This window comes from Populus trichocarpa, chromosome 13 (assembly GCF_000002775.5).
Source record: "Populus trichocarpa isolate Nisqually-1 chromosome 13, P.trichocarpa_v4.1, whole genome shotgun sequence".
NCBI classification, from domain to species: Eukaryota; Viridiplantae; Streptophyta; class Magnoliopsida; order Malpighiales; family Salicaceae; genus Populus; species Populus trichocarpa.
In genome coordinates, this window is record NC_037297.2 from 13,110,268 (window position 1) to 13,133,954 (window position 23,687).

The 23,687-nt window shown below is 31.1% G+C and overlaps 2 protein-coding genes and 1 long non-coding RNA gene across 4 annotated transcripts in view; all 3 read right to left on the reverse strand.

Annotated features, from left to right (window-relative positions):
• The window catches only part of LOC18104550 (uncharacterized), a 64,706-nt gene that overhangs the window by 22,278 nt on the left and 18,741 nt on the right, over positions 1-23,687 (reverse strand). The gene's annotated exons all lie outside the window — the stretch shown is intronic.
• Positions 5,778-20,130, reverse strand: LOC112323868 (trans-resveratrol di-O-methyltransferase). Of its 2 annotated transcripts, XR_008057085.1 has the most exons (3): positions 19,265-20,130; positions 16,066-16,461; positions 5,778-5,885 (listed from the first exon to the last, which is right to left on the reverse strand). XR_008057085.1 is itself a non-coding variant. In XM_024583677.2 (2 exons), exons 1-2 carry the CDS (start codon positions 20,021-20,023, stop codon positions 16,156-16,158), a joined length of 1,065 nt encoding a protein of 354 aa, XP_024439445.1. In that variant the 5' UTR covers positions 20,024-20,130; the 3' UTR covers positions 15,966-16,155. The 2 variants fall into 2 exon arrangements, 1 of the variants encoding a protein (XP_024439445.1); XM_024583677.2 differs by lacking the exon at positions 5,778-5,885 and having other exon boundaries at positions 15,966-16,461.
• Positions 11,655-13,256, reverse strand: LOC18104547 (trans-resveratrol di-O-methyltransferase). Its single transcript, XM_006376330.3, has 2 exons — positions 12,498-13,256; positions 11,655-12,174 (listed from the first exon to the last, which is right to left on the reverse strand). Exons 1-2 carry the CDS (start codon positions 13,254-13,256, stop codon positions 11,866-11,868), a joined length of 1,068 nt encoding a protein of 355 aa, XP_006376392.2. The 3' UTR covers positions 11,655-11,865.

Below are 23,687 nucleotides of genomic sequence, written 5' to 3' on the forward strand. Positions count from 1 at the left end.
TTTATAAGATTCACTGTGATTTGTGGGGACTTACCCTTGTTTTATCTATTGGCAAGTTTAAGTTTTATGCTCATTTAGTTAATGATTTGTGAAAGCATACTTGGATTATTCCATTGAAACACAAATGTAATTTTTTTTCTTGCCTATCTAGCATTTGAACAGTATTTTGAAAGATAGTTTATGGGTGGAAGCCTTTACCACAACAGTTTTCCTTCTTAATTGGTTACCATCTTCATCTCTTCAATTTAACACTCCATATTTCATGTTACATGGAACTCATTCTTACTACACATCGCTTTGAGTTTTTGGTTCTAAATGTTTTCCATATACATGGCATACAAGAAATCATAAATTTGACCCTAAAACTATCTTATGTGTTTTTGTAGGATACAATGAAAAACATAAAGGATACAATGCCTCCATCCACCTAGTTATAAATTTTTCATTCGTAAATTTTTCATTTCTCATCATGTTGTTTTTTATGAGACTATTTTTCCATTTAAATCTTCATCACTTTCTACTACTGCATCACATGTTCTTATTATATTTGATTTTTGGCTACCTTATTCTGACACTCTTCTTGAATCAGGTATTCTCCCACAAATGTCTGCATCAATAAATTCCATTCCTCTACCATATGTTGATAGTCATTGCTGGCAGTCTGCACCAAATTCACCACATGACGCAACTGTGACAGGAAATGTTGGAACTGATTTTAATGATCAACCTTTCGAAGATCTCAATCTACCTACATTAATGTCTGCATTAAACTCTGATATACATCCTGAACACTTCCTTACACCTAAGTCCCCTCCTTTCATAAACACAACGCAACCTTATGAAGCATTAGTAAATCATCCTATGCTAACCAGGTCCAAGCTTGGAGTTGTTAAGTTGAATCCTAAATATACCTTAGAAAAGACCTTAGAAAGTCAACCTAGAAAAGACCAACGAATAGAAACTCGACATAGAAAAACAATCAAACAACAACGCAGCTTACTTTAGGTAGGGTGCGCTGGGGGTGATGCATCTTTCCCTTGTACAATCAGTCCTTTACCCAGACTCTTGCAGACCATAGGTTCCTAGTGACCATAATACTAGGTGGCGACTCCTAAACATTAACCATAATTTTATGATTAAACCGAAATCCAAAAACCCTTCCTAACACACACACACACCTCATCAAGAGGCATGATAAAAGCCTTCGTTGTCGCCCGACGATGTCATGGCGCGACCCACGACAATACTCACATAAATATCAAAGAAAATATGGTTGGTGACAAGGACTTTTAAAAAGTAACAAATTCCTACGTAAATGGTAGTTTAATAGATAAAGAAAACTTCGACTAATTGATAGTTATATTTGATATTTCCCATCAGTATTTAGCTGTTGAATTTGTGGAGATAAAATAGTAATATATTCCTTCCTTATCTTGTGTAACAGCTATGAATGTGTTAGTCTATGTATAGCCTTGTTTGTTAGTGTATAGGGCATAAGTTCAAGTATAATAAAAAGACTCTTTTTTTGTAGCAATTCTGTTTTTTCTCTGATACTAGTATTTTTTTTTCTTAAAATGTTAATTAAGTCATTCCACTTTGCTTTAGAAATTTTAAAATACTGAATCATCTCAATTAATTTAATAATGATCTATAGACCTCGTAAAAATACTTCATTATTCTCAATAATCGATTCAGAAGGCCAAAACTATCCTTTACTGATCTAGTGAACAATGTCATTGAATTTGGGTGAACAATATTTTTTCCAAGGTGCTTTTTAGCTTTTGTTAATGAAGATTAGCAATATTTATTTCTATGTTATTTTATTCTTTAAGATAGCTATTTGTTATTTTCTTCAATGATAATTAATATAAAAAAAATAACCACATTGTTGTCTCTCCATCTCCCTTGCCAAGAGAGCGATTGAGCACCCTCTCCAATCTTGGGAGCAGCAGCAGACGATTGATCCTTCCATCAAAGAATGTGCTTGCTGAAAGCACTCCAATAAGCCTACCATATAACAGATCTTCCAGCAATCCCTACCTACGCAGGGAATGAATTCATACTACCACACGCTCATCCAATCACTTCTTACCAGCGGGTTAACCTCTCATTAGCAAGGAAAGCAGTTAATGGACATGTCTCACAAGTTTTGTTTTACGTTTTTGAGGAGGAAATGAAATGCTTAAAGCCTTAAACGATAAGAGGCATAAGATTTTAAAAATATATATGAGAAAAATAAGTTACAATAATGTTACAAGATATTGACACCGTGGGTTTGATGACCTTTTTTAATATATATTTTATAAAAAAATGGTATTTTCCAGAAGATTTATTTTTATATATTTTATACTAAAATGGTATTTTCAACCATTGCTTGAAAAATAAACACAAAAAGGGATGAATTGATCCATCTTATTGTGTGATTTTCCACAGTACCTCGTTCTTTTCATCAAAATTCTTTGTAGATATAAGAGATTGCAAAGGTATAATTTCAATGCATGAGATTAGAGAGAGTATAATTATTAACAAAAACTAAAAGAGAATGTGTTTTTACTTTGATACTATATATGATAATAATTTTTTTATTCTATGTTATAATATTTTCTAATTTTATTTTTAAATATTTAGGTTATTAGAAATTAATTTTTATGATTTGTTATGGTTAGCTTTTTATAAGGTTATTTCAATTTCATGATTTGTGTCACGGGTTTAACGGGTTAAACTGATTGACTCGAGTTTTTTTTTTAAATGACATTTTTTTATTATTGTTGTTACCTATTTTTGGATCCCACGAAAAAAAAACAAAAAAATAGTAGAAAAAATATTTTATTTTGAAAATAGTAATAATAAAATATAATAAAATAAAATATATTGGGTTTGGGCTCAACCTAATCTTGTGGTCTAAGCCCACCTTGGTTGGACCCAAATTCGGCCTAGAGAAGGAGTCCAGACCCATGAGAAACAGGGTCTTGATTGGCCCTAAAGGCAGCTGGGCCGAGTCTAGACCCAAGCAAAAATGAGTCCTGTCAGCCCTAAAGAAAGAGGTCTTGACCGACCACAAAGGCAGCTGAGCCGAGTCTGGACCTAGAAGAATCTAGGTCTCGGACTGGCCCTAAAAGCAACTGGACCAAGCAAAAATGGGTCCTGCCAGCCCCAAAGAAAAGGGGTTTTGACCGGCCCCAAAACAGCTGGGTCGAGTCTGGACCAAGCAAAAATGGGTCCTGCCAGCCCCAAAGAAAAGGAGTCTTAACCGGCCCCAAAAGTAGCTAGGTTGAGTCTAGATCCAGGAGAATCTAGGTCCTGACCAGCCTTCAAAGGAGCTGGGTTGTGGCAAGACCCATGAGAAACTAGGTCTTGACCGCCCAAAGGAACTAGGCCTTGGATGCTCCAAAACCAGCAGGGTCATGTCCGGACCCAAGCGAAAATGGGTCTTGCCAGCCCCAAAGAGAGGTGTCTTGACCAGCCTCAAAATGATTGGACCCAAACCGCCCTAGACAAAAGGTAGCTGGGATGAGAGGGATCGAGTCATGGCTATGAGAAAATGGGTCAAGACTGACCCCAAGGTAAAATGGGTTGCGACTCACCCCCATAGAAACTGGGCCGCAACTAGGCCTAAACAAAACTTTTAACTGGGTCGAGGGCGACAACACAACAGCTGGGCTGCGTCTCTACCCATAATAAATTGGGTCGAGGACGACCCAAACTGGGGTTAATTAATAGCACTGCATGCAGAACCAATTGACATTCTGCATGCAGCGAACTTGCTGCAAGCAGGGAAGAAAAGGAGTGGCGGGCAAGAGAAAGTTACCTGTCATAGGGGGTAGTGCAACTGGCAGCAACAGTGGCTTAAAGCGGTGGTCTAGGCGGCGGCGAGGTGGTCGTGCACTAGGGAGTTGTTTTGCTAGCCCTGTTTGAGATACCGAGAAAACGAGCAGTAGGAAACTAATATAAAAAGGAGATTTGACAATTTAAGACAAATTGACTAAGTTTGTGATTTTTGGACAGTACAATTTGGGTTGTTTAGAGCTTAGATCGTGCAAGAAAAAATGTATATTGGGATCCGATTTATTTTTTCAAGGACTTATTTGATTGATTAAGGGCCAATCTTAAACTTTGGAAAGTCTAATTGGTTTAATCAAGGGCTTAATGCTAAGGAAACAAGACGACGTCGTGCAACCTTTTTTGGACACAAACGACACTGCCCCATCCTGGATTTATAATTAGTATGGTATTGTTCATTTCCATGTTTTGAACAATGCCTCTTCTCGTCCGCAATTCTTTCCCTTCTTTGCAACCTTTCCTGCTAGTTTTTTTTTATTCTCTTGTCCTTGCATCCTCGGGTCAGCTCGGTCTGTACAAGTATCACCCCTTTTCATGCCCGGTTTTCAGCTGCAATTCACGATATTAGCAAGGGAAACGGTTTTGTATCTCACTGTGCTAGCTTTGAAAGAAGACAAAGAGAGGAACCTTAAGGGCTGGGATTTATCCCTAGCACATACGGTTGAAATGAAAGGATGTTAGAGTGGTCTCCAAGTTTTGGCAGGGGAGAAAAAGAAAACAGAGAGAAAAATAGAAAACAGAGAGGAAAGGAGAGAGAGAAAGCACAGAGAACAAGAAGAAGGCTAAGAGTAGAAAAATAGAAAAATAAGGAGAACGAGAGAGGAGATTAACTTCAGTCTATCCTACCTTGCCGAAAAGGAATTTACAAAACTCTAAAAGGTTTTGAAAAAGCTCCTAACGACAAAAGAGAAAGGCTTTCTTTAATTATCAGAGGCAAAAGGGCAGATACTTTCCATCGGTTTATATCTCATCTTTTGCATTCAAAACGAGCAGGATCTGCAGGTATAAGTCTCAGCTTTCTTTTTCCTTGACATATTTAAAGTTGTTGTTTGGTCTTTGTTCTTTTCAAAAATCTATTTCTGCTTTTGTTTTGGACATTCGTTTTCCATCTTAGCAACAAAGTTGTTTGACCACCTTTTCTTTCATGGCTGTGAGTTAAAATGAGGGTTTATGTTAGAGTTGCGGGTTCCTTTCTTCTCCTCTTATTCATGAGGAATTGTGAGCCATGAAGGTCTTCATTATCCCTCCAGTCCTTTGTTCGAGTGTCTCCCTGTTTTAGAATTCTGTATAGGAGCTTTGCTCCTAAACATAGTTTGCCCAGAGGATAAAGTAAAAACATGAGGAAAGTTCTCTTTTACTTGAGGTAATCTTTTGGCAGGTTCTGGGTCACCTTTTTTTCTTTTCTGCTCGCTGGAGAGGAGATAGTTGGCCATGATGTGTTTAGTTTTTTTAGTCTATGATATTACATGATATAAAGACATGCTCCCCAAGCTTTCTTTCCTTTTATTCGTGTTGTCTTTTTTAAAATTATTTTTTTTTCAATTATATCCTGCAACGTTGAATTAATTAAGAATTAGACTTTATAATTTATCTGATTTATTTTTTAAGTCATGGTTTTGATAAGTTAACTCGGGTTTTTTTTTTTTAAATGTGAACACTTGGCAGTAATATTAAACTAGAGGAATTCTATTTAAACATAAAATCATACTAACAGATTGCATGAAATCTATCAGATTGCATCAGATAGATTTGATTTGAAACCAAGATATCTGCATCTACCATTTATGTTGGAGTTTCCTTATCTTGTTAAACTATATATCATCTTGTGTTGAATTTGTTGCCATTGAAACTCCTTCATCCTCCAATGTCTCTCCTCTAGAACAACATTTAGGGATTAAGTCACGAGCAGTTAGCAAGACAAAGGGCTGTTATAAATCCCAGGAAATTAATAAAACAGATTTATTTGCACAAGATAGAACTACATCCAATCTTATTTCATATGAAACTCCGTGGAATTCATATATGGCTAAACTTTGGCACACAAGGTATAAAATCCATAACTAATATCATGAATGATCAAAATAATCATTTTATGAAAAAAATAAAAAATAAAATAAAAGAGAAGACCAAATGATAGCTTGTCAAGGATGAAGCTCAACGAGAGCTCTTGTGCCAAGCACGTTATGTATCTTATAGCTGACGAAACCTGCATCAAAGAAGAGCTTAGCCCACTCCATTTCATTTCTATCTAGGCCAGTAACAGTCACCATCATTTCTAGATCCCAAAGCAGTTGCGTTCCATTTGACTCATCGCTGTCACGGCTGTTTGTTTGTTTGTTTGTTTGAGAGTGTAGTTATGATTAATTTTTAAAATGTTTTTTATTTATAAATGTATTAAAATAATTTTTATTTTATTTTTTAAAATTATTTTTTATATCAGTGCATCAAAATAATATAAAAATATCAAAAATATATTAATTTGAAGTAAAAAAAAAAATTAAAATTTTTTCAAAAACGTTTTTGAAACGCATAAACTATTCAGGTTTGACCATGCATTGTTCATCGAGACTAATTAAATTGCTCACCTCATTGTTCATAACTATTTTTACTTTTTTAGGTCCATGTAGTTTTTGAGCATTGCTTTATTAATTTCTTTTGTTTTTTCATCCATCATTGTTTTATATGTTGAAATGTGTTTTTTTATGCATGCTCTCACATATACACTAAGAGAGTTTATTCTTGCATTACATTACAAATCACTATTATAAAATAGAATTATTACTTCTAAATTTTTTTAAAAGAACAAGGACAAAAAAAAAAAGAGTTGTCTTTTCATATACATTGTTCAAGAGGCAAGAATTTCTACATTTTGATCCCTTTTGTTTTCAAAATATACATTTCAATCATAAAACTTTATTTATATTATATTTAAGTCCCAAAATGTTAAGGGATGAGAGAGAGCGCCTTAAAAAAGGAAAGGAGAGAGAGTTTTTGGTTAATCATGTTCTAGCCACACAAAAATCGTTCAAAATTGAAAAAGTTTGTTTGATTTTGGGTCCTTAGTTTGATTAAAGTGTGTGTGTTTTGAAAATTGATTTATAGAGATTTTTAAGATTTTGTTTTTGTAAAAATATGTTAAATTTAGATTTTAGGGATCCTTTTGATTACTAGCTAGAGGTAGCTGGAAAGAATTACAATGGATGATATGTTATTTTTCTAGACAAACAATACGTTGTTCACATTTATAAAAAAAAAAAATACTAGGCATGCAGGGCTAGCCTTCCAAGACTAAGAGTGTCAAGCCTATATTTTGAAAGGGCAAACACTAGCATACATTTTATTGAATTATAAGTTACAACTATCCTGTTGTGTTCAATCATTCGTGGTACATGGTTTGGTGGCTAGAAATTTGAGAATTATGGAGGTTTGTCATCTTTATTTGGGAATAACATGTGCAAATATTTTCAGAACCGCACTAAAATTACATATTTAAATTCATATGATCTTCTTAGAGCTTCAAAAATAATTGAGATAATTTCAGCTTATATATATATATATAATTTATTGAATTTGTTTTCTTAAGAAAAAAACCTACATTTTTACTTCAAAGAATTTTTAAACTATTTGCAAAAGTGAATTAAATTGTCATTGGCATCTATAAAGAATTTCAGTTAAAAATACTATATTTAAAAACAGTTAGTATTTGTTAAAAACATGATAATTCAAGTACAAGATTTATCATTTATCAAATTGATAGTGGATGTTTTAAAGTGTTTTGGTATTGTAGTTAAAATGTTATTTGTCAAGTTTTTAATTTAAATTTTTTTTACTTAAAATTTTTTTTATAGTATTTTTATATCATTTGAATATGAGTTAAAAATAAATTTTAAAATATAAAAAATTATTTTAATATATTTTTAAATAAAAAATATTTTAAAATATAATTATTATCGTAATAACAATATATCACAATTAGGGTAAAAATGCCATTATTTCCCAACTTGGCCATGAATAGCAATAAATCACAGGATCAACAACTTTTGTTCACCCACCTACCGTATTTGGCCAGAAGATTTCTTTTTATATTTTTTATACTAAAATAGTATTTTCAACCATAGCTTGACAAATAAACACAAAAAGGGATGAATTGTGTGATTTTCCACGGCACCTCATTCTTTTCATTAAAATTCTTTATAGATCTAAGAAATTGCAGAGGTAGAATTTCAATGCGAGAGATTAGAAAGAGTATATTTATTAACTAAATACAAAGAAATTGTGTTTTTACTATTAATCACATCATTATATGATATACTAAATAATATCAATGTTTTGTTGTTTATCCTTTTAATGTTCATCAAGATATAGATCATTGTGGATTGAAGCAGTATAATGATATAATTGTCATTGCCAAATAAACTTGCTAAACATGCAGTTGGGGGTGGGGTTATCTTTTCTATGGAATACATTTGGAATTTGGAAGAATGGTTCATTCATGTTTTTTGGAGTGCAATATAGATACTGATTTGCCTTTCAAGGCTCAAAATTTTAACATTTGGGTTGGGGTTTTATTTTGTCATTTCAAGAAAAATAAACATGGTTGTCAAACTCAGGCACTAGAGAATGGCATGGCTGTCAAACACCTAGCACTGGGGCTATGCATGTCTACCAAACCCTAGGCGCTCGGGTTTGGCAAAGCAACCACACCTCAGGTGCTCGGGTCAGGCATGACTACCAAACCCCAGCGCCTTGGGTTTGGAACGTCATGGGTCTCGCAGGGACACCAAACCCATGTTAATTGGGTCTGACAGGGGATACCATACCCAAGGAATTTGGGTTTGGCACCAACAGACCCAAGTAATTTGGGTCTGTCAAAGTGTCGTTTCATTTAAAAGAAAATAACGCCAAAAAGTTTTTGTTTCCAAATCAGTCCTTAATTTTTAATTTTTTCAATCAAGCCCTCAATTGAGATTTTGATTTTAAGAATCAATTCAAATGCATTTGTGTCAAATTAAAATGTCAACCCTAAAGTTGACCGTCTTTTTCACTTTGATCATTGATTTTGAATTTGTGCAATTTGACCCTCGATTGATCAACAAACTTCCAATTTTGGCCCTAGATTCGGTCCATTTCAGCCCCTTCTAGTTTAGTCCTTGGTTTTAAATTTCTCCAATCAAGTCCCTAATTGCCCATCAAACTTTAATATTTATGCAATTAAGCCCTTGATTTGACCAAATTAACTCTTAAAAATTGTAATTCGACCCTAAACTTTAATTTCTTCCAGTTAAAGCCTAAATATATTTAAAAATCAATTTTTCTTGCAATCAAACCCTTCATAAACTCAATTAATCTTTCAACCAAATCTATTTCAGACTTTTCTTCCTCAAATTAATTTTTTTTTTCAATAGGGCCTTCATCTGTCAAAAATATGATGTCAAATTATAATCTTTGTATTTTTGAACTCTCTCAACCAATCTTTGGCTATTTTCTGGGCACCCTTGTGTCTTCTTCTCATTGCTATATATTTTTTTGGTTTTCTTCAAAAAAAAAAAATTCTCTTTTCTATGTAGGGACCTAAAATGGATAACAATATCTATCTAGTTTGAACATCACTTTTCTAGCTAATGGTTATTTTCTAGTATTTAACTATCGATATTTTCACCAATGGCACATATAACACAACAACGAGCAACCAACTAATGACTTTTTTTAAAAGAAAATTTACCAATAATCTGATTATGGAACATTTGAAAGCAATAGAAAAGGTACTCAAATATTTCGGGTACACATTAGACTACGGACAATATTATGTTGGTTACCCAACAGTACTAGAAGGGTATAGTGATGCATATTAGATATCTAACACTAAGGATTCAAAATCCATTAGCGGATATGTCTTCACACTTAGTGGAGTAATTGTGTCATAAAAATCATCTAAGAAAAATTGTATCATAGTATACATGATGGAATCAAAGTTTATTTCTCTTGATAAAGGTGGACAGATAGTCGAGAGGCTTTGAAATTGCTTAGAGGATATTCTATGTTGGCCAAAATCAGTGCCAATAATTTATGTCCATTGCGACTAGTCTTGAGTTGAAAGCAATAGATAATGCTCAATCTAGACATATACATCATAGATATAAAGACATTAAATACTTGTTCTCAAATGAAATTATTTTCATTGACTATGGAAATCCAAAGTAAAATATTACAAATCCATTGACCAAAGATTTATTGATAGATCTTATGTATAATTCATCAAAGGGAATAGGTTTAAAAACTTTAAAGATAAAAGAGTGTAATGATGGTGACCATAACTAGTTGATTAGAAATCCCAAAATCTAGGTTCAAATAGAAAACTAAGTCATATGATATTTTTTGTAGCATTAAAAAATTATTATTTCTTATTTATTCCTCTGATGAAATAGGTGCTAGCTCCAGTGTAATAAGATGGTGAGTTGCGCTCTTATTTATTTTTATATATTGGTATACCAAGTAGAATATAAATGAATACTCTTAATGAAATATCGCCTATGTAAGTGGGAAATGTGGTCATTTCTTTGAGAACTTTGATAAAGGCAAATTTCTATAAAAACATCCATAAATCCAGGATTTGTTTAGAGCCAAAATAAACATAATAATGAGAACCAAAGTAAATATTTAGGTAAAAAACTGTGAATATTATTGTCTTGATTTACACAAAAGGTTGAATAATTTAAGACATCATATTCCCTATTTAATCGAGTAAATCTGATAGTTTTTCACTAAGAAATGTTCAAAGTTAAAAGAAACTTATCTAATGTAGTATCTCTCTATAAATTTTCAAGTCTTTTATACTAGCCGGACAATTTTCATTCATATAGAGGATTGTTGAAATTTTTTTTAATAAAACATGATTGAAAGGCATACCTAAGTCAAATTTAAAGTGGAATCCTCTCATTTTTAAGGTCAAAATTTTATTAAAAATTATTCTCCAACAAAACTTTATTAATATGGAACATTAACATTATTAAAATAAGTTATGGGTGAATGAGAATTGATCTCAAAGAATAATTAGTTGACATGTTTTTATAAAACCAAACATCCTCTATGCAACATAAGAAAGGAAAAAAAAATATTTTTTTTAGATTATATAATGGGATGTTGAGGAGTCATAAATGAGTCTTAGCAAAGTAGTATGGGTTTAACCCATAAACACGTGATCAAATCAACTAAGCTATGGCTCGAGCTCCTTGTTCTAGGTTTCAAGTCCTTAGTCTTGATTTTGGGTTATTTTTTGCTAACATATTTTGATCTTGAATTTGGGTTTATTATAAAATAACTCTTTGGCTCATAAATAATTATTTTTTCTAGTCCATTGTTTTGTCCAATCCAGCCCATGAATCTAATCAGTTTTCTTCAAGAAGAGTTTCTTTAAATCGTATTAGTTTTTTCAACTCAGAATCATCAAATATTTAAAGCCAAAACATTAATGTATAATTTTGATTTTATGACGGTTAATCAAAGTTAATAATGCTGAAAATCAATTCTAATAATCATCATTATTAATTCTTTATCAGTTTTAATTCCAAAATCCATTATAAAAAAAGGGTAAATGAAGAGTTTCTTGCATTGTTTATCCTGATTTTATATATTCTTCCTCACCTTAGTTTTTAAAGTTATCTCTGCACTTTTTGAACTTTGTTTTTCCTTCTAATCTAGAGCTTAGACTCAATTTTATTAAGAAATAATTGAGTCTAAATAAGATGTTGTTATTGTTATTGGAATCTTAAAAGATATATTATAAACATCTTAGTTACACTAAGTGAGGAATAATAAAACATTAAGGATAAAGAATTTATTATAATGACGATGAGGACAACAATAACAACATTAACAGTAGTAGCAGCAACAACAACAATAATTTTATTATTTTACACATAAATATTATTTTGGACAAAACCATAATATCATGAATTTTCACAAAACCATAATATCATGAATTTTCACACTTAAGCATAACAAAAGCAAAACATTACTAAGATCTTATCAAGGATAAAGCTCAATGAGAGCTCTTGTGCCAAGCACAGGGTGTATCTTATAATTGAGGAAACCAGCATCAAAGAAGAGCTTAGCCCACTCCTTTTCATTTCTCTCCATGCCAGTAGCAGCCACCATCATTTGTAGATCAAAAAACAGCTGCGTTTCAATTGACCCTCCGTCTCCATTCAGGTTCTCTCTCACCATATCTATAATTATCACCTTCCCAGCTTTCTGCTGTCCCTCACTCATAATTGCTTGTTTGCATCGTTTAAGTATTTTCACGCAGTCTTCGTCACTCCAGGCATGCAGTATCCACTGTTTGTCATTTACCATAAGATATGCTGCATGAATAAATGAAGACGGGAAAAAAATCCTAAAGGAAATAGAAAATATAAGATGCATATATATAAAAACTCCGTAGTATAGATTTTTGGGTTAGAGATGATGTCCATCTTTGAATATAAATCTTCATATGCATGTGTACGCAGAGGTCAGGAATGGAATAGTTTATATATGTGTCAATATATAACCCTCGTCAACATGTTATGTGCTGCGTTAATTCGTTTTTGTTAATGAAAGGTAAGCATATGCAAACTTACAATACTGCTAATTAGTACATGGAAACAGCAAAAAATTACCTTGAGTAAAATTACATCTGCAGGAGGAACTGCCTCAAACATATCCCCTCCAACATACTTCAAGTTTTTGCTGCCTTGCAAGTCAGAAACCACACGCGGGAGATCAAACACAGTGCAGTCCATGTGCGGAAATGCTTCTGCGATGCCCTTGGCCATAGTTCCTAAGCCTCCCCCTACATCCACCAAAGAATTCACCCCCTCAAAGATGCCTTTACATTTGCTTACAACCACCTTACTAACTAGTATGCTATCACTAGCCATGGCATCATTAAAGAGATTGTTGATTCTTGAATCTTGGCCAGCGTACTCCCAAAATATACTTTCATGGGCAATACTAAATGCGGTGGCTTCATCATTTCGGAACCAAGTGCTCAAGCAATCATGCGGTTTTGTCAGAACTGGGTCTAGCACAAAAAGTAAAAGAGTTCTCATACTCCAGGGATTGTCCTTGAGTAGGAGACGAGTGGATTGGGTAAGGGAATAGGCTTCTTGGTTAAGATTTTGCTGGGAAAAGAAACCGGAGTGCACGAGAATACGCATAAGGCGGTGGACATACTGAGCTTTTGATGGGTGGATCGGTAGGGCAGAAACAAGCTCCGAGAGGGTCATGGGTTTGCCATGTTTTTGGATCACATCTGGTATGCCTAGTTGAACGGCACATTTCAGAGTCATGGAGTTTATGAAGCAGAATATATGATTCCACACATGAGTTTGAGCTTGAAGCAGCTCACCAGCACTTTCCTCGTTAATCAACTCCATTGATTTCAAGTAGCTAGTACATATGCTAGTGAATGTTGTGATACCTCAAAATACTATTTTCTCGTCATATTTATAGGAGTGATCAAACTTACTGTAACCTCGGAGAAGGCTTAATTTCTCAACTGTATCCAATAAAAAAATTTGATATGTGGCTCTCACATTCACATCTTCTATTTTATAGATTGTTATAGATAAAGTGCTCCTTCGAAATCACATTAAATTATTAAACAATATTTTACAAAATTAAGACAATTACAGCTACATGGTTTTCATGACACGTTTATATATATATTATTATTTTAAGCTGAAATATTTAAATTAAAGAAAAAAATTATACCATACTAGAAAAGCATAACTTTTGTCATCATAACATAAATAAAATTATGGAAGAGAAAAGTCAATGATTCTTTCTTGAACAATGCCGCGCGGGACCTCGAATATTGTTGTCATATGAATTTTAGTGGGTAACCTTTGGAACTTGTAAGAAGTCGTTGCTTTTGCTTGTTAAGTTAATATAATTTGACTTCTCTCATAATGTTGTCCGTGAATTATCAGATTAAACATAGCAACTTGATCCTTTTTTTTTTCCTGGGTGTCTAGCTAACGTTTCAGGAGTGGATTGGGATTAGGTTTTTCATTTTAAAATATAAAACAAATAGAATATAAAAATTATCATCTTAGCTGCCCATGATGCCCGCTAACGTTCCAAAGGTTAACTAATAGTGGGTAACCTTTGGAACTTGTAAGAAGTCGTTCCAGGTCGAGGTCCCGCGCGGCATTGTTCAAGAAAGAATCATTGACTTTTCTCTTCCTAAACTGATTCAAGAAGGCTCTCAATGATTCTTTCACTTGGTCTGATGTTGGTGGGGCAGCGTTTGCTGAACCCCCATCCTCGTCAGCAGGACGAGCTTCCTGTGCGCCGAGGCTCGTGGTGGCGGGTTCGGGTTCTTGCGCTGGAACGGGTGGTCCATGGTTTGGTGGTTAGAAATTTGAGAATTATGGAGGTTTGTCATCTTTATTTGGGAATAACATGTGCAAATATTTTCAGAACCGCGCTAAAATTGCATATTTAAATTCATATGATCTTCTTAGAGCTTAAAAAAAAAGAAGAGATAATTTCAGCTTATTTTTATATATATACATATTTAAATTCATATGAATGTTTTAGAACGTTTTTAGTATTATGGTTAAAATGTTGTTTGTTAAAAAATTAATTTAGATTTTTTTATTTAAAATTATTTTTATAGTATTTTTAAATTGTTTTAATGTATGTCTAAAATAAATTTTATAACTTAAAAAAATTATTTTAATATATTTTTAAATAAAAATTATTTTTAAAAATAATCATTGCTATATACGAAACCCCACTGTTAATATATCACAATCCTAATAGGGTAAAAATGCCATCATATCCCAACTCGGCCATGTAAAGTAATAAATCAGAGGATCAACAACTTTTGTTGACCCACCTACCGTATTTGGCCAGAAGATTTCTTTTTATATATTTTATACTAAAATGGTATTTTCAACCATAGCTTGACAAATAAACACAAAAAGGGATGAATTGTGTGATTTCATTCTTTTCATTAAAATTCTTTTTAGATATAAGGAATTGCAGAGGTAGAATTTCAATGCTAGAGATTAGAGAGAGTATATTTATTAACTAAAAACAAAAAGAAATTGTGTCTTTTTGTGTGAATCACGTAATAAAACACTATTTAATATAATAATTTTTTTTTTATTTAAATATTTTTTAATTTCATCATTAAATATTTAGATTATTAGAAATTGAGTTTCTTAATTTGTTATGGTTAACTTTTTATAAAGTCATTCCAATCTCATGATTTGTGTCACTAGTTTGACAGGTTAACCCAGTTGATTCAAGTTTTTTTTTTTTTGAATTGACATTTTTTATTTAATCTTTTAAAATTTGGTTGATTGTGAATTGGCTTTATGATTTATTTCGGCTTACTTTCTATGAGGTTATCTTAATCTCATGACACGGATTTTGTAAGTTAACCCGGGTAAACTTGGTTTGTTTTATTGTGTCCTTTTTTATATTGATTGTTTTTTCAATTTTATCATTCATCAATTGATTCATTGAGAATTGAACTTCATAATTTATTTTGATTTATTTTCTATGAGATTATCTTAGTTTTATAGATCAAGGTCACAAGTATGACAAATTAACCTAAATTGACTCGAGTTATTTTTACAGTTTATTTTTTATAATGTTATTTTGATTTCTTAAACATGATCATAAGTTTTGTGAATTAACCCGATTTAATTTGAATTGTTTTATTTGTGTCGTTTTAGTTAATATCTTATAATTATCAATGTCTTATAATTCAAATCGCAAATTCTTTTAGTTAATTAAGTTCACCCGTACATATTCACAAAAATGTGAACACTTGGCAGTAATATTAAACTAGAGAACTTCTATATAAATAAAAACATAGTAATAGATTGCATGAAATCTATCCGTGGGCAATATTGCTACGCATCTTAGGTCCGCCAAGGTTATCTGATTTGATTTGAAACCAAGATATCTGCATCTACCATTTTTGTTGGAGTTTCTACCATCTTGTGTTGAATTTGATGCCATTGACACTCCTTCATCCTCCAATGTCTCTCCACTAGAACAACCTTTAGGGATTATTAAGTCACGAGCAGTTGGCAAGACAAAGGGTTGCTATAAATCCCAGGAAATTAATAAAACAGATTTATTTGCACCAGATAGAACTTCATACAATTGTTTTTCATACGAAACTCCGTGGAATTCATATATGGCTAAACTTTAGTACACAAGGTATAAAATCCATACCTGATATCATGAATGATCAAAATAATCATTTTAAGAAAAAAAAAGAAAAAGAGGAGAAGACCAAATAAGAGCTTATCAAGGATGAAGCTCAATGAGAGCTCTTGTGCCAAGCACGTTATGTATCTTATAGCTGACGAAACCTGCATCAAAGAAGAGCTTAGCCCACTCCATTTCATTCCTTTCTAGGCCAGTAACAGTCACCATCATTTCTAGATCCCAAAGCAGCTGCGTTTCATTTGACTCCTCGCCATTTTGGCTCTCTCTCACTATGTCTATGATTATCACCTTCCCAGCTTTCTGCTGGCCCTTACTCATAATTGCATGTTTGCATTGCTTTAGTATTTTCACGCAGTCTTCATCACTCCAGTCATGCAGTGTCCACTGTTCATCATTTTCCATGATTAAAGACATACTATAGTTACAAAATAAACTAAAAAAACTATTCAGGTTTGACAATACATGCATTGTTCATCAAGACTCATTAAATTGCTCACGTCATTGTTCATAACTATTTTTACTTTTTTAGGTTCATATGTAGTTTTTGTGCTTTGGTCATTGCACTTTATTAATTTCTTCTTTTTTTTCCATCCTTAATTATGTTATCATGATTTTATATATATATATATATATATATATATATATATATAAAAAACAGAGTTTATTCTTGCATTACATCACAAAAAGCTATTACAAAATAGAATTATAAGTTACTGTTAAAAAAATTAAAAGAATAAAGACAAAAAAAAAAAGAGTTGTCTTTTTATTTACATTGTTCAAGAGGCAAGAATTTTTATATTTTGATCCCTTTTGTTTTCAAAATATACATTTCAATCATAAAACTTTATTTATATTATATTTCAGTCTCTAACAGTTGAGGGATGAGAGAGAGAGCCATCAAAAAGGAAAGGAGACAGTTTTTGGTCAACCCTGTTTTGGCCACAAAAAAAAATATTGATCGTAGTGTTAATGAGTTTATTTTGAAGAGAAGAGTTCATTGAAAATGATTTGACCATTTAATCATGTTGAAAAAAATAATTCAGAATTCAAAAAGTTTGTTTAATCTTAGGTTCTTAGTTTGATTAAAGTGTGTGTTGAAAATAAAGTTATAGAGGTTTTTAAGATATTTTTTTTTGGTAAAAATGTGTTAAATTTAGATTTCAGGGATCCAAAAACTTCAAATCTGATTTTTTTTATTACTATGTAGCTAGAAAGTGTTACAATGGACAATGGATCATTTTTCTAGATAGGCATGCAGGGTTAGCCTTCCAAGCCTAAAGAGTGTCAGGCCTATATCTTGAAAGGCCAAACATTAGAATGCATGGTTTATCCCTTCAAAGCCTAGTCGCACCTAGGCTTCATTCTCGTTGCCCATTAACTTTTTGTTTCTTTTCTATTTATTTTTTTATTTATACTTAAAATAAAATAATTTTTAAATAAATAATACAATAATATTTAAAAGATCATGAAACCAACTATAAAGAATGAAATTGAAAAAAAAATTAATGTAAAAAATAGATATAAAAGAAGGACCGATATCAATTCAGGTTAATCTTTCAAACTCGTGATCCGGGTTATGAGGCTAGTATAAACCTAACGGAAAAAATCATGAAGCCTAATTTTGAATCAATTATATGTTAAAGGATAAAATTAAAAAAAAATTAATTTTAAGACAGGATCTAAAATAAAAATAGCAATCAAAATAATAAGAACTAAAATTGACCCACCTTTAATTTTTGATTTGACCAACGTGAATATCAAGAAGATAAGAAAAACTAGAGGAGATAAGAAAAAAACAATGTCAACGCCTATCAGCTAACTAGATACAACATGCATTATCCCAATGGAAAGCCTATGGCGCGACGCTTTAGAAGACAAGATGGAAGGTTGTTTTTGGCCAACAAAGGAGCTCGCACATGCCCACTTGAATGCAATGGGCCTCCTTCACATGATGGTGTGTATTGTGTAGTTAGCCTGCCTATTCACTATAGTCCACTATATTTTTTTAGTTTGAATTTTGGTTCCTCAAAATCTAATTATTTTACATCAATGTAATTTCATTTTGTATTTCCCAACTGATCATAAATCAAGGGTCGGGATTCTCAATACATTGCAAGAACCCTATATCTAGGGGGGAAAAACAAACTACAAATTCAAGTTTTAAATAAAATCAATGTGAATGGATTGAATTAAAAAAAATGACCCAAAAAATAAAATAAACTCATCCCCTGACCGTACAAATCTCCCTGATATTAACAAAAAAAAAGGATTGAATTGTCTAACCTCAAATTAATTCGGTCCATAAAATCTAATTCTTTTAAATAAATGAAAAAATTATTTTTATTTTGTAAAACTAGGTATCAACGAGTGACATAATATTTTTCCGACACCTCAAGATTCTTATATGCAGGCATGAAAAATAAATCACCAAGATCAATTGCAAATTAAAAAAATGTTAAATGACCAAATAAGAAAAATAATAAATTGAGGTACTAAAGTGTAAAAAATCATAGGAATTACAAAGAGAGAGACATTGTTCAATGAACAATGAGTGAATAACTAAGCTCTTTTTAAAAAAAATTACAATAATTTTCGAATGAACAATGTTTCATCCACACAAGCATGAAAGATAAATCATCAAAACCAATTGCAAATCAAAATAATTTTAAAGGATCAAATAAAAAAAATTAAGGATTAAAGTGTAAAAAAATATAGGGAAAAAAAAACATGGTTAGAATAAACTGTATTTCTCCTCATATGCCTACCGTGAATCACCGAATCCTTTTAGTCATTTGTTAATAATAATAATAATTTGGGTTTGAAGGACCAACGATTTTTTTTTTGTGTGCGTGGAGAAATTATGGTTGCTTCTTAATTTCTTGTCTTTTGTCTGACCAGTTCAGTGCAATAGACCATGCCACCCTAACCAATATTTTCTTTATATTAATATTCTTTTTAAATTATGGTTGCTAACAAGACAAGTTAATTTGTCATGTTAGGCGTATATTCAAATTTGCAAGTATTTTTTTTTAATTGTTTTTTGTGTTTTCTTTTGTAATTTCTTTAGTGCTAAATAACCCTCGTCAACATGTTTATGTGCTGCGTTAATTCGTTTTTGTTAATGAAAGGTAAGCATATGCAAACTTACAATACTGCTAATTAGTACATGGAAACTGCAAAAAATTACCTTGAGTAAAATTACATCTGCAGCAGGAACTGCCTCAAACATATCCCCTCCAACATACTTCAAGTTTTTGCTGCCTTGCAAGTCAGAAACCACACGCGGGAGATCAAACACAGTGCAGTCCATGTGCGGAAATGCTTCTGCGATGCCCTTGGCCATGGTTCCTGAGCCTCCCCCGACATCCACCAAGGAATCCACCCCATCAAAGATGCCTTTGCATTGGTTTAAAACCAGCTTGCTAGCCAGTATGCTATCACTAGCCATGGCTTCATTAAAGAGATTGCTGAGCCTTGGATCTTGGCCAGCGTACTCCCAAAGTGTCCTTTCATGGGCAACACTAAATGCGGTGGCTTCATCATTTTGGAACCAAGTGCTCAAGCAATCATGGGGTTTTGTCAGAACTGGATCGAGCAACATAAGTAAAAGAGGTCTCATACTCAAGGGGTTATCCTTGAGAAGCAGACGAGTGGATTGGGTAAGGGAATAGGCTTCTTGGTTGAGATTTTGCTGGGAAAAGAAACCGGAGTGCACGAGAATACGCATAAGGCGGTGGACATATTGAGCTTTTGATGGGTGGATCGGTAGGGCAGAAACAAGCTCCGAGAGGGTCATGGGTTTGCCATGTTTTTGGATCACATCTGGTATGCCTAGTTGAACGGCACATTTCAGAGTCATGGAGTTTATGAAGTTGAATATATGATTCCACACATGAGTTTGAGCTTGAAGCAGCTCACCAGCACTTTCCTCGTTAATCAACTCCATTGATTTTTAGTAAGCTACTATTGTGATACCTCAAAGGACAATTACCTACCTCTCCATGTATATATAGCAGAGATGGCTTAAATTCTCAACTTCGTACAATAAGAATTCAATAAATAAATTCAGGTAATTAATAATATAATTAAAAAAAACATTAACAATAAATAAAAAATAATAGTAAATAACTATAAAAAATAAGTTAGTAATATCATGCATGATAGAAAAAAGAAAAAAAATATGTTAAATACTCATCGTCGTTTTGTTGCGAACATCACTCTACCACCAAAAACAACTCACTAATATGTTTGAAGAGTACTTAAACACCCCGCTTTCCAATTTAATTAATAATTTATATCTACTGAAATACTAATTTGTCTTTTTGTCTGCTTATTATAACAAAAACAAGTAGGATGAAAATAAATATAAAACAAAAACCCTAAAAGTAAATTAAAGATTATTTTTTAATTTAATGGTAATTGAGTGATTTTATTGTACTTGTCAATTTAAATTTTTTTCTTTTAATAGTAAATTAATTAATTATTTTACATGTAAAAAAATATATATAAAAAACATTCTATCCATGAAGTCATTAATTAATTAATTTTTATTTATCTTCAAATTTTATATGCATGTTAATAACAACAAGAAATTGGGCAAGGGTACAATAAGCATATACCGCACGAAACGAGCAGTAGCAGATGATCAAGAGAACAAACATTTATAAAGTCAGGCAAAAATACATGGAATATAATAATAATATAATATAGCTAAGACTTGAAAGCCACCCACCTCCACTACAGCTAGGGCTTGACACACCACCCATAAGATAAGACAGCGAAATGACAGGCCCCTAGTATCGTTGAAAAAGTAAAAAACGAATTTACTATTAAAAATTTATAATTTTACTTATGTATCTAACATATCAAATTAGATTAAAATTAAAAAATTTGTAAAATTAGACAAATTAGTTCAACTCGATAAAATCAGTAAAATCAGACTGATTTTACAAGTTTGAAAAACATATAAATTGTTCATTATGGTAATATATACCTTAATATTTTCACTGTTTAAAATTTATATTTTGCAAAACTTGTTCAAGGCTTGATTTTGACTATAATTATTATAATTTTTTAAATGATACAAGTTATTTGTGAATTTTATTTCTGTAAAATTAAAATATATATTCATTCTTCACAATTTTTTATGTAAACTATTAACATATCAATTGATATATTACTCTGTTTTGGCTGACAAATATATAGAATAAAAGTTGTAAATTGACATGCTTGACCCTTGGAGTAATTAATGTTAAATGATCTATCAAAATTTGAAGGAACTCGTTTATTTTAAATGATGAAGTAAGTGGGTCGATTTGTCCAATAAGTTGAGGAATTAACGTGAATAAAATAAAGATATTTCTATTGTTTATTTTATTTTTATTTTTATTGTGTTATATTATTAGTTACTACTTGATTGAAATTGTTAATATATAATTAATTAAAATATTTTATTTATAATTTTACGATTCAAGTTTATAATTTAAATTTATATTGTATATTCTGTGTCGTGTTAAAAAACTATTTTTGACAACTTTGACACCTGGCAATTGCTTGGAAAGTTCAGCCACCTTATCCTATATTTGTGTTTAAAAAAACTTTAAAAAAATACTGAAATTTTTTAAAATAATTTTAGATTGTTTTTATATGTTGATATAAAAAATAAATTTTAAAAAATAAAAAATATAATTTTAATTTATTTTTAAATAAAAACTATATTTTTTAAAATAACTATCAAAGTAATAAATACACTCTACGACCTGCGATCCATCCACTACTCTCGAGTCAATTTAAAACCGCGTGTTACTGTCCCAGCGTTTGACATTGACATGGATAGAGATAGACACTAATAAAAGGCAAACCAGTCACCACTGCGCTTGGTCATCTGAATTATTTAATTTATAAAAAAATAATGTTCAGCCAAAGTCATAACAAACTTTGTAATTGTAATGATCAAGTTGAGATTATATTTAATTGAAGAGTAAAATTAATAAAAAAAATTATGAAAATACAAAAATATCCCTTGATATCAAGTGTAATGTTTTTGCTTTCAATGATATTTAAATTCTTTTACTGTGTAATTAAATAAAAAATATTTATTTATTCCTCTTTTATTTAATAATAACAAATAAATTATATAAAAAAATTTAAAATTCTTGAAAGTTAATTTTGAGTTTTTGGATGGAAAGATAACAACATTATTATATTATTTAAGTGAACAAGAACTATAGATCTGGAACTACCTTCCGCAGCGTTTGGAAAAATATATTAAATTATATTTTTTTTTAAAATTTAAAAATATTATTTTGTTTAAAATTAAGTTTTTTTTATATATTTTTTCAAATTATTTTGATGAACTGATATCAAAAATAATTTTTAAAAATATTATTTTAATATATTACCGAGCGAAAAGCACTTCAAAATGCAATCATTACCAAACTCTCTAATAACCCATATATATAATATGTTAATTAGTCTAAGTTAATGTGTGCAATCATAAGATTCATAAGGAAATATGCACACAACCAAAAACGAAAAAATAAAGTTTTTTAAATATTAGTTTATTAGTTTTGAATATTAGTTTTCTTGATATTTTATCTTGATATTTGCTCTTGTCAATATTAGTTTTGAAGGTATATAAATATGTAAATTCCGATGCATTTTCATCTTTCTCCTTTCTTTCTTGATATATATTTTCATATAACTAGAAAAGTATTGATTCATGATATAGAATCATTCAATTGAGCATTAGTTGGTGGCTTACTCTCACCACTAGAAAATTAGAAAAAATTGACTGAAGAATATTTATTGGGCATTAAAGAAAAACTTATGCCCACAATTACTATTCCAATTGAATAGCTGGCTGAAAAATATCATCAGTAATATGCTCATCATGGATTTGTGTGAATATTCACACCAAAAAAATTAAATTTTACAACTTTTTTTTTTGTTCGGAGCTCCATCAGCAACATTATGTTTACAGGATTGCTGGTGAAATATGCCAACATAATAGTCAATTCTATTGATATTTCTATAAGAATGTCACATTTGTTTTGCGTTTTTTTGTTGGTATAATCCCCAATATGCATTTAGGATTATAATCTTAGAGCTTCAAAAAAAAATTGAGATAATTTCAACTTATTTTTTATATATATAATTTATTGAATTTGTATTCTTAAGAAAAAAAACCTACATTTTTACTTCAAAAAAATTTAAAACTATTTGCAAAAGTGAATTAAATTTCCATTGGCATCTATGAAGAATTTCAGTTAAAAATACTATATTTCAAATTGTTAAAAGAGATTTTTGGTGAATACTAAAAATCAAATCAAACAAACAGTTAGTATTTGTTAAAAACATGATGGTTCAAGTACAAGATTGATCATTTATCAAATTGATAGTTGATGGTTTAGAATGAGTTTGGTATATATTGCGGTCAAATGTTGTTTGTCAAGTTTTTAATTTATTTTTTTAATTTAAAATTTTTTATAGTATTTTTGTATAGTTTGAATATGCGTTAAGAACAAATTTAAAAATATAAAAAAATTATTTTAATATATTTTAAAATAAATAATATTTTAAAATATAATTATTGTTGTAATAACAAATAG

Coding starts and splice junctions, on each gene's coding strand:
- LOC18104547 (XM_006376330.3), bottom strand. CDS start 13,256: ATGGAGTTGATTAACGAGGAAAGTGCTGGTGAGCTGCTTCAAGCTCAA. Junction 12,175..12,497: donor CAGATGTAATTTTACTCAAG/GTAATTTTTTGC, acceptor AATGACAAACAG/TGGATACTGCATGCCTGGAG.
- LOC112323868 (XM_024583677.2), bottom strand. CDS start 20,023: ATGGAGTTGATTAACGAGGAAAGTGCTGGTGAGCTGCTTCAAGCTCAA. Junction 16,462..19,264: donor CAGATGTAATTTTACTCAAG/GTAATTTTTTGC, acceptor AATGATGAACAG/TGGACACTGCATGACTGGAG.